We start from the raw sequence: 11,589 nt of genomic DNA on the forward strand, positions 1-11,589 counted from the left end.
CCATTAAATCCCACAAAAGCAAAATTATAGACCTTTCAAAATATGGTATCTTTTTTAATACCTACTTCTACTTAAACCAGAAGCATAGTTTTTGCTGTTGTTTTTTGTTCCTTGTACTTAATCTTATTATTTATGAACTGCAATTACAAAATCTTTCCGCTCTATTTAGAAGCTTCAGCATCTTCAAGAAGAAAAAAACAAGGAGATTGCAACTCTTCGTAATACCATTCACGATTTAGAGCAACGCCTCTCTGTTAGCAAAGATTCTCAATTTAAACTTGCTGGCAAAGATTATCACTTTAAGCGTAGACGGTTTTGAGTATGGAAGTAAATTCATTAGTTGCTATTTAATTTCTTTAAAAGCAATTGAAAATTCACTTCTATTGTCAATATAGCATATTACCTAAGTAATTACAATGAAAACAAAAAGACAGCTTTAAACTTCATTGAGTTTATTTAAACAAATGCACACTTTTGCCAATCGTGTTCTGCATTCTTGCTTAATAGTATTAACCATAAAAAAGTTCAGGCTTATAGGACTTAGTTTACCTATTGAACCATCATTGACTATGGAAATACTTTCTAAGCAATCAAGAGAGAGACAACATTCTTTTATCGTTTCCCATCTATCTTTCAAGACTGGCTATCTTAAATTTTAAAGAGTACGATACAATGCCAGATAAAGAAAGCAAGATATAAAGACTTAATTCATATGTGATAGTAAAAATCAAGATATGAGTCTTGGATGTAAAAAAAAAGTATAAATGGATATCTAAAATGTAATCATAGCAAAATATTCATGTATGAGTATTTCTGGATCTGAAAAGACAGAAATCACTTCTTTCTTTAAAGGTTTAATTTGTTAAAAATGTAAGATTAAAAAGACAAAGATAATATTGTTTGAGAAATAAGTAAAGAAAAAAATGGAAAACATGTCTTTGTCGTTCTTCCTCCATTCTAAGCTGCCGACTATCCAACAGAAACCCCTAGGTCATAGTTTATGTTTCTGTTCTCATTAATGCAAGTAGAATGCTGGAGAAAGAAAAAGAAAAACATATTAACCAAATGCTGCAACCACCTTTCAGTTGCCCTGTAATAAAAATATGGTTGGGGTCAAAATTTTTTGACTTAAATTTTAAAATGTGGAAGCCAATTTCTCCATGTTTACACAAATCCAATTCCTACTTTTGGATCACTATTAATTAGGTAGCTTATAAAAATGCTGGAAATGTAATTGTCTAGACTGACTTAGGCAGTATATCCGATTTTAAATATTTAATTTGAAGGTCATTTTCACACTTCTGCCTTCTTTTCTCAGCTTCATTTGGTGCTGGCTTCTGTAGGGTTGAGCTGCTGACTTGCCTGGCAGGCAGCTGGAGGCAAACGTCACTGTCAAGATTCAGTGACGTGCTCCACTGCCAGAAGGCCCTGTCAGCTACATAAAGAGGGGAGGTTTTCTCTACACTGTCAGGTGACTGCAGACCCTGTTTTTTCAAATATCAGATGTCGGCAGTGTCAGCATCAGCTACTCAGAGCTGATTCTGAATCTTTGGGAAATTTTCAGAGTAACTGATTTATGCATCCCCTTCGTCAGAGCTTCTTTTGTGGAAGAGAAAGTTGTAATGTATCTCAGTTCTCTGAGTGCCCCTGTCTTTGGTGACCCCTGTGCCTATGGTGGCGATGAAGACCTGAAGGAGGGGGATGCTCTGGGTTATCTGGTGCTTCTGGTTTTGGATACTCTGAGAGATGACCGTTCTCAAGATGGTAATGGTGATGGTGATGGTGATGGGGATGGTGATGAGGCTGTGGAGCCTCAGTTGTTTTTTCCTCAGTAGCCAAAGATATATTTTTACAGAAGCCTTCATCTTCCAGTGTCTGGAATAAATTTATAAATCACTTATCAACAAATTTATAGATTTAGCAGGAATGCGTGAAAAAATGATTTATAAAGGTAACATATATGAAATTCAAACTGGTTAATTAGGATTGAACTGGCTTTGTTTTTCCAGCATCATATTAATGAGAAAAAAAATTGATGTCAGTCTCAATACCTAGACTTTTTATTAAACTTTGGTTCCCATCCATACCTAATTATAAACTGCTTCTTGTGCAAAGTTTGCATTTAACCAAAGAATCCTCAAGCATTTTGCAAACGAATCAACATTAAGGTTTTGAAAATAGATAAAAAAGGATGTAATACAATTAAAGTTTTAACTATTCACCTAAGCTTCTATACTAGTTAAATCAACAGCAGAATTCCAATTTTCTTTTTCTTATCAAGAGCATTTCCTAAATTTTTAAGAATTCTGAGGAAGCATTTGAGAGATACATAAGGCTTAAAAAGAAAGCCAGACCACTATACTTATATCTGCAGAAGCAAAACTTAATAAGCTGGTTAGAAGAACTTAGGATTGATTGCAGTAAAGTCAAATAAATATCAAATCCTAAAATCAGTTCACCTATATGGAACACCTGTGTCAACAAGGCATCAAATCTAATATTATATTCTGAAACAAACTAATTCCTCTTTGATAATTCAAAAATGCCAATAAAATAAACTTTGCTCAAAATCAATAGATTTTTGTACCTCGGCTTTTGCCAGGAAATGTTTTGAACTTCACCAAAGCTTTGTTAATGTGTTTCTACTGTACTGCTGTCTGCTGAAAGTAGCAAATCACTGCCCATTTTTGATTGAGCATAATATTCCACTCTGCATGAATCTAGTTCTTTAATTTGCTGAAAGTCTTTCTTCATTGTTTTCTGTGCCCACAAATCATAGGGTCAAAGCTTATAGATATGGCAATGTAATATTAAACCTCAAACTAAAATTATTTGTAAATAAATTTACAAAATCGACTTTAGCGACCAAACACTCACTAAGTGATATGATTTGGTATTTTGAAGGTTTTGAAAAGTTATAAATTCCACTGGATTTTAGCATACAACTAATAAATGGTACATTTTTTGGTTGTTCCTGAATTACTTTTGAGAACTTAATAGTGTTTAATTAAAAACATAAACAATTAGATATATGTATTGGTTCCAAAAAACCAATTACTATATTTCATTGATTCTACAATGTATATTTTTCACATTTTAATATCTTTAAAATTGGAATGCATCCTACTATTGATAGTGTTATAGTATTGTATCCTACTCTAACTGACAGCAGTTTTTAATAACACATAAATAATGTGTCATATAATTGGTGGCATCTAGGATGCAATGAAATAGAAAAACTCCAATTTGATTTGACATATCAGATAATACGATATATTATTTCTATTTACAGATGTTTGTAAACTTTACACATGTTACGAGAATTGTTTCTGCCTTTGTTTCAATATACCTAGGTATAGTTACAACTATTAGGCATTTGTGAAAATGCAAAATACTGAAAAAAATCCCCAAATATGAGGAATCAATATTGCTAACATTCATTAAGCACTTAGTATAAGTTAGACATTGAGTTAATACTTTGTTTGCATTACTTCAGTCTCCTCATCTGTAAAAGCAGTAAAATAACCCTCACGGTATTATTATGAAGATTAAAATGTGAAAAATGACATAACTAGAGTAATTAAACTGTTGAGCTTCTTAACAACTTAAGTGATTCATTAAAATTTGAATGGCTTTCTTTAGAGTTGGGAAAAATATAAAGGAAGCAGAGCTTCCTTTATTTTAGAAATAAAAATTCAAAATTGTTTTTAAACCTGAGTTCGAATTTTGCCCACTTGCTCTGTCAAGGAAACACTGTTTGGAATTATTTTCCTTCTCAATTTGAGAGGAAAAGAAGTTTAGTTAATATAAGTTAAAATCAATTCCTTGAGTATCTTTTTATAAACCACTTGTAAATATAGTGTCTCTCATGACAAGGAATAAATATTCTCATGGTTGTTAAGAAAGAAATATCAGTAATGAGTAAAAAAGTTATTCCATTGTGAAATAAATGCAGTAATTCCAAGTGCACTGTGTAAGGGCTTCACAGAAAAGCTGACAGTTTTACATTCTTGGTAAATTAAGTAGTTATCTGGGCCCCAATTCCACTTCAGGTAATGCCATGGATAATCTTTGCTATCACTATGCTCTTACATGAGCACATTCAGAATATTGCAATAATGTATTTTATGTTGGCTGAATTCTTTAAGCACTTATATTCATGCAATATCATTCGGTGGTAATTGAAATACGTAATCTACGTTGATTTTTTGTTTTCTAAACTTCTTCTAGATAAAAGCAGCAATATGGATCTTAAAAAGACGTTTTAAAGTATATGTTACATAAAAGGAAGCATATGTAATTATATTAATAAAAATTACTGTTGTAGTTTATTTTTAGTATACCAACAGAAACATTGACTAGCTAATTAGTCATGAAACACTAACTTATTTAAATAGTTCTTAAAAGATTTCCTCTTTTCTCCAAGTAAAAATAATTGAGAAAAATACCTTGAGAGAGCAGTTTCCACATTTACTTTCACAGTAAACAGTCTTAATGGAGTCTTCTACATGTGAGGAAGTTAGGAAGGAATAAGGCAAACCAAGATGATATACAAGGCGGCCACATCTGAAAAAAATAACAAAGTCATTACAATATTTTCTGTATCATGATCCTACTCATGCACCATCTGGGATAGGTATTGTAGGTTCAATGGTCTTATAACTAAGACCCTTTCATAACTTCAGTAAATTTCCTTGAATGGGGTCTCAAACGACCTCCCTGGCACTGCATACCAGGTCAGGTCATGACAAGACTATAGTGAGTCTGATTTTGAAATGTGAAATAGATATGTCACAACAAATAATGTCAAAACTATGCAGTCTAGTTATTGTGACAAATACAATTTTGTAATTGACTTGTAAATTCTATCAATGCTCAAACCACTGACATCATAAATTGGGCTCTGCAAATCACACGATCCTTTCATAACTGCTAAAGCAGCACAAATTCCACACAATAAGAAATCACAGCATAACACAAAGATCCTCAAGTCTTGGCCAGTAGCCCACTGATTTAAAAAAATATCTGATGCAACAAAAATTTCAGTACAGTGAAAGAAATGGAAATACACTTGGCATTTTCAGAAATAGTGGAGATGAAATGTCCTTCTTACCCCTATTTTACCCTGTATATACAATTTTATATGACTATCAAAGGGTTACACTTTGCAACAGAATAAGAAGTTTGCAAGCCTAAAAGAATGACATGTAATATTAAAAATATTTAGAGTAAGACCAAGTAGGTCTTAGGCCTTGGCAGAGTCTGGCTTACCATTTCTGAAGAGCCAAAAAAAAAAAAACCAGCACCAACTAGAAATGTTGGTGATGTCAAATTTATTTATTTATTTATGTATTTTTTGGCTGTATTCGGTCTTTGTTGCTGCGCATGGGCTTTCTCTAGTTGCGGCCAGTGGGAGCTACTCTTCCTTGTGGTGCTCAGGCTTCTCATTGCAGTGGCTTCTCTTGTTGCAGAGCACAGGCCCTAGGCACGCAGGCTCAGTAGTTGTGGCTCGTGGGATCTAGAGCGCAGGCTCAGTAGTTGTGGCGCACAGGCTTAGTTGCTCCACAGCATGTGGGATCTTCCCGGACCAGGGCTCGAACCCATGTCCCCTGCATTGGCAGGCAGATTCTTAACCACTGCACCACCAAGGAAGTCCCAGTGATATCAAATAATGTATGCCTTGAGGTTCCTTGAAAATACAAACGTTTTACTCATTCACTGAATCAAAAGCAGATTCATGCCGATTATACCCAAATAATTAACATATTTTATAGTTCAGAAATGCAGGCACGTAAACTTAAAATTTAGTAATTAGATTAGAGATAAGCAAGTGGCCTGCAAAGTATGGTTAATCATCTGCAAAATTTTTAAGTTAGAATTGTATGTGAGGTACAAATTGATGCTTCTTTTTATTTAATCAGAATGCTAATTTACAGGGGAATAAAAGTATAGTCAATTTTCTTTATTTCCCTACTGGAGTGGTGAATTCCCTTGTGTGAAAAGAAGTCATTTCAAAAATACTAAAACCAAACATTTGAATGGGCTCACTTTGAAACTGAGTATTTGGTAATAAAAGCAGATGTGTTATTTTAAATTACTTATTAAATTAAATACAAAGCAGGTATCTTTTAATTTGGGGGGCGGGTATGTATGCATATGTGTATACATGTGTGTACACACCTGTCATATATGAGGAAGTCATCTTTCTTTCCATTTAATAGAGTCCAGACATCTGTTTGGTTTTCTTCTTGTTGGTAAACAGGAATATGCTCTGAAACCTTATTTTTAAGATGCACATATTTTAATCGAGAAGAGATTCCTTGATGATTAACAACAACATAAGAGATGTTCGAATATCCTTCTTTCTCCAGTTTTACTCGCAGGTCTTCCAATCTAAAATATTTGGAAAAAATACAAAAAAAGGAATAATTTCATCTAATTTTATTTTAGTGACTTCTCCCTTTTTCCTCACTCTATTTTCCTAAATGAAACTCTTTTGTTATTTTTTACTTAACTCATACCTCTTTTTTGCATTGTTTTCAAAGACTAAAACTTTTGTTTTTCTAATTATTTACTGAGCACTTATGCTCAGTTAAAACCATATGCCAAGCGCTTGCACAAACATCAGCTCGTTTAGTCCTCAAATTAATCCTATGAAGTGTATATTTTTAATCTATCTCGCAGTTACAGAGAATTGTACCCAATAAATATTTGGCAAATAACCCAACAAATATATATTTATAAATTTGTTAAATGACTCAAGACCTTGGGTGGCAAGTCTAGTGTTCATTCAACTCTAGCAAAGCTCTCGTCTCTGCTTCCTATATTGAAACAACTAATCCATTTCCAACAGTACAATTTAGAACATTTTCATTACACAAGTAATACATATTTAGTAGGGTACTATAAAATACAGGTACACAAAAAGAAGAAAAAGCTTCCATAGCCCCAGGAAAACAACTGGAAACACCCTCCTAGTCTTCTTTCCTCTAACATGTTCTAGGCAAACTTGTATAGTTTTTCAAAAATGCAATTTAATAAAAATATCTTTTCTATTTTTATTTTATTTTATGTATGTATGTATTTAATAGCTATCCCCTTAAGAAATGCGAGACCACAGAAAGACTACCTTACCTAGATGCCTGCAGTATGCACAGGTATCAGCTGGCTTGAAGAAGAGCAACCACCGTCACTGAACCATAGGAGTTCAGCATGGGGTCTTGATCCTTTATGCTCCAGGCTGGAGGTTGCTTACAAAAGGAGCTTTGCCCCTGGCTCTCTGTTCCTCCCGTGGGGAGGAGACAAAGAGCCAGGGCCAGCCCCAGGCCTCTCCACATTGCTGGGGCTGTCCTGTAAAAGAGAAAACCTTTGTGTCATCTTCACAGTCATAACAAGGAATTTCTATAAACCCAGCAGGTACAATTCTACTCTGTACAAATATCTAGCCAGTGGATTCTGTCTCCATGTTGTTGGACTCATTACGTTGGGCCTCTTAGCCCCAAATCTCCCTGTAAAGGGGAAAAGATCAGCCAGAGTCAGGGAAGCTGTCAAAGTACCTCTTAACTATCTGGCTTAGCAAGATACTTTAGTAAGCATGCAATGGAGATCTGCCTGAACAGGCAGCCAAGTACTTCTCTAGTAGAAGATATATGTCTAGGAGAAAATACATGTCTAGGGAAATTTTGAGAATGTGGCCTCTACAACCAAGTAACATTCTGCGAACATGATTTGATTTTTATTTGAGACACACCAAGTTCTGCCTGCTTCTCTCTATCCTCTACCAATCTAAGAAAGGAAAGGGTAAGTAGGGGATTCTGCACAGAAATGAAAAGACAGCATGGAAAGAGAACCCAGGAAGAAAGAAGGTGGCAGCGAGGGCAGTCTACCAACGTGAAGAGATTCAGATGTTACTGCCTGCCAAAATGCTGCTATCACATCCAAGACAAACACCAACCAATGAAAAAACACCAGACCAGGAAGAAATACTACAAATCACTGGCCCCTGTACCATTTAAGATTCACTGAAATCTACACTCGATTAGTCTACTTATTGGCTACCACTACATTCAGGAAGCTCCTGTGACTAGATGGCACATTCTTGGGTAAAAAAGATGACCCCTCTGAGTAGGAAATACTCAGACAAGAAATGTACAAGTATTAAATACGTGACAAGAAATATTCCCAAAACAAGGGCTAGCGCTCTCTGCAGAGAGGTACAAATAAAACACGTGATTTGTAGACAGGTGGTGGAAAAAAGAGCATATTCAGCAGAGATGAGCAGAGAAAGAAAAATCCACACATTTATGCAAACATGATTTAATTTTTATTTAAGACACACTAAGTGAATCAGGTAATCAAAGTAATCAGGCTCATTTTGATATAAGAGTCTGAGGGAGAGAGATCAGGACAAAATTCCAGAACTAGGAAGTTGGCACATTTTCAGGCACTGATCTGGGATTAAAAAAGTTAAAAGTACTTGGGCAGGGGGGAGGGTGGGCAGCTAACGATAAGTAACCTAGAGTGAGCCCAGGGTTAAGAGGGGAGTAGAAAGGCTAAAATCAGATTGATTTGGGCTCTAATGCACTGGTAGCTATAGATAGAACTTTTTAAAACCTGATTATCTTTCACATTATTTGACACCACAAAATTCCTAGCTATATAGAATATCTTGATAAGAGCCTAACTAAAGGAAGAGAAATAAAGCGGGGGGGGGGGGTGTTAAGAGAGGATAAATTAAATAATTTTTTAAGGCCATCCCAACTATTCTAATATCTTTAAAATTCCAATATTTAAAAAAAGGAGAGGATATATCTGGACTAAATCTAGGGAATTTCTTTAGGATAGTACTTATACTAATGATACAATTATCCTTCTTATAGCTACCATTTATCGAGCATTTATACAACTATTTGCAGGTGGCACAAAGCACTTTTTTAATATCATGTCAGTTAATCCTTACAACTATGTGACCATTATCTCCTTTTGCAGTTGAGAAAACTATGGCTAAGTGACAGTTTAGGCATCTTGCCCAAGTCCACACAGGTACTAAGTCACAGGGAAACTGGATTCAAACCGGTTCTACTAATTCCAACACATGACCTCTTAGCTACTGCAATATATTGACCGTTTTTAGCTGGGTCACCTTTAGTAACTATAGTAGCCAGGATCTGGGTTTTTTTAATGCCCTAAGATGACAAAGAAAACATCAAAATTATTCGAGCTATTTTGTTTCTTACTAGAATGGCTAGATTTCCCTACTTTCTAGAACATAAATTCAGTAGTTATAGACCCCAGCATAAACTCAGCGCTTGGCGCCCTCACTTTGCATACCGTTCCAATTGGCTGAAGAGTGAATACAAATGAAAAGGTTATCTCACCCATTGCTCTCATTTAGTTTTTTGATGAAAAAATAACAGAAGCCATTGGCAGAGTGGATTACAGAGTTCACACTTTCAGATTTTCCTCTGTTACTATAATCAATAGGCTGTTCAACTTTGTTTCCTTAAAATCACTTTTTACATAATAAACTTTTGACTAATTACAGCTGTCAGACAACTATATAAAATAATGTAGATAAATAACAAAACTAGATTTACTGGAAGCTGATGCAAAAACAGTTAAGATGTAGTTATGAATTTCACTAATCTCACCACTTTCAATCACAAAACCTAGATTCATTGGCCACATACAGACCTACATTTGCTTAAAATTTCCCACCAAAAGGCAAAACATGCAGAAACTTTTTCCACCCTCTTCCCCTGACCTTCAGACCCGCATCTGAGGGTCCCCCCTCATCCTCCTGAAAGCACCCATCACCACGTAAACTGCAAAGCATTGCGTTTAATCGCAGACCACCCGATTCTGACATGGGTTTTAACTCTTTCAAGGATGATCATTTCCGCACAGTGGACCAAACCTGCTCTCCCTTCTTTTCTTTTTTTTTTTTTTTTTAACCTTGAAACTGCTCACAATATCCCTGGCCATTTCTACAGCACTGTAGGAAGGCCATATCTCAGTCTCTGCTCTTCAAACCCACAGGCTGTTTTGCCCTTAGAGCTCTCACTCCGCATTTCGGTAGGAAATATTTAAGCTTGAACATATAATATTGCCTATATAACATCACAACTTTTTGCAGAGGAAAAGAATTCAATTTCTCCAGCCTCCTCTGCCCCCATCTCCATCCTCAGCTGTGCAGAAAGCAGGGCAAAAATCCGCAAGAATCGTCAGTGTCCCCACTGCACCCGGCGTTTAGACTCTTTTGTTCTTTCTTTTGTATTACTTTTCTTTACCCATCTCTTTTCTTCAAATCTATTCTAAGGACAGAAACATTTTATCAAGACTCAAAAATCAAATCATTTACCAAACTGTCAAGGAATCAAGTTTGGAAAACACGAAGTTTCTACTTACACAACCCCTTCCGACTAGCTTGCTTCCTTTCTCTTGCTCAGCCGGGGCAGCTCCACAAAGCCACAGCCAGAAACTCGGATATTTATAGTCCCTGCTGTCTACCTCACCCCTCAGCTATAGTCCAAAGTTCAGTGCCCACTCAGGCTGTGACCTGGCTAGCAGAGACAACCTCTGACTGATTATTACAACCAACTTTTAAAAAGTAGCAAGTGCTGGCATGCACAAAATGGGGGCGGGGGGAGTTTTTGCAATTACTGATTTATTCCCTATCCTTTTTAGTCACCCCAGTAGCTAGGATTTAATGGTACAGTCGGGGGCGGGAGGAAGGGCTAAGGGTAAAGAAGGCCTCCAAGTTATGCTCTTTTCCAAACTATAATAGGGAAAAACATTTGCTGAGCCAGCGAGGTAAGCTGTCGTTTTAAAAAAAGAAAAAAATTTATTTTTCTTTTACTTTGTTTGTAGTGGTCAGGTGCTAGCCTAACCCAAATTGTGCGAACTTTGTTAGAAAAGTCACCTGGTGTTTCAAATCTTTCCCGTCTCCTGCTGTTACAGACCTGCTTAGATTATTTTGCAGTGGTTAAAACTTGAATCTCTGTGGGATCTCACAGGACTTCTGCTCTTTTCTTTTTCATTTAAGGAAAGGAATAAGGAAAGAGACCTCCCATCTGAGAGAACCCAGGCCTCATTTTTCTCATCACAGAAGTCCCACTCTCTGGAAGACCTAGGTATCCCACAGAAGCTTTTAACAATCTATTGTAAATTCTTTACAAATTTAAGTACCATACAAATAAGTTAGCTGTGATAGTAGCTGAACATGGAAATTTCAAAATGTACAAATAAAATGGAAAATTCCTACCCTTTCAGAAAGGGATACATTCTCTCCACTAACTGCTACAAATGAGCACACGCATGATGGGTAAGGCAAGCAGCAATTTCAAATGACTTCAGCCCTGGATAGCGATGGTTTTCAAGTAAGCCTCGCTTTCACTACCGATGCATTTTGTCCAAACAAACCCCTATTGATTGCTGTGAGCTGAGTACTGCTGTACAAGGTGCAGAAAGTACAAAGAGGCTCTGATGTTATCTTTCCTGTAAAGAAATTATCAAAGTAGAAGCTTGGACTTCCCTGATGGTCCAGCGGTTAAGATTCCACGCTCCCAATGCAGGGGACACGGGTTCATC

At 36.0% G+C, this 11,589-nt stretch overlaps 2 protein-coding genes across 2 annotated transcripts in view; one reads left to right on the plus strand and one right to left on the minus strand.

The window, feature by feature from the left end:
* CCDC152 (coiled-coil domain containing 152) overlaps positions 1 to 319 on the plus strand; it is a 29,966-nt gene extending 29,647 nt beyond the window's left edge. The window contains exon 7 of the mRNA XM_061189232.1: positions 170 to 319. Coding sequence (XP_061045215.1) covers positions 170 to 319 — 150 coding nt within the window. The remainder of the gene's footprint in view (positions 1 to 169) is intronic.
* Positions 320 to 435: 116 nt separating this feature from the next.
* On the minus strand, positions 436 to 10,516 carry SELENOP (selenoprotein P). Its single transcript, XM_061189231.1, has 5 exons — positions 10,408 to 10,516; positions 7,135 to 7,350; positions 6,181 to 6,393; positions 4,449 to 4,566; positions 436 to 1,875 (listed from the first exon to the last, which is right to left on the minus strand). Exons 2-5 carry the CDS (start codon positions 7,335 to 7,337, stop codon positions 1,276 to 1,278), a joined length of 1,134 nt encoding a protein of 377 aa, XP_061045214.1. The 5' UTR covers positions 7,338 to 7,350; positions 10,408 to 10,516; the 3' UTR covers positions 436 to 1,275.
* Positions 10,517 to 11,589: the final 1,073 nt, after the last annotated feature.

Source organism: Eubalaena glacialis, chromosome 4, assembly GCF_028564815.1.
Source record: "Eubalaena glacialis isolate mEubGla1 chromosome 4, mEubGla1.1.hap2.+ XY, whole genome shotgun sequence".
Lineage (NCBI taxonomy): Eukaryota > Metazoa > Chordata > Mammalia > Artiodactyla > Balaenidae > Eubalaena > Eubalaena glacialis.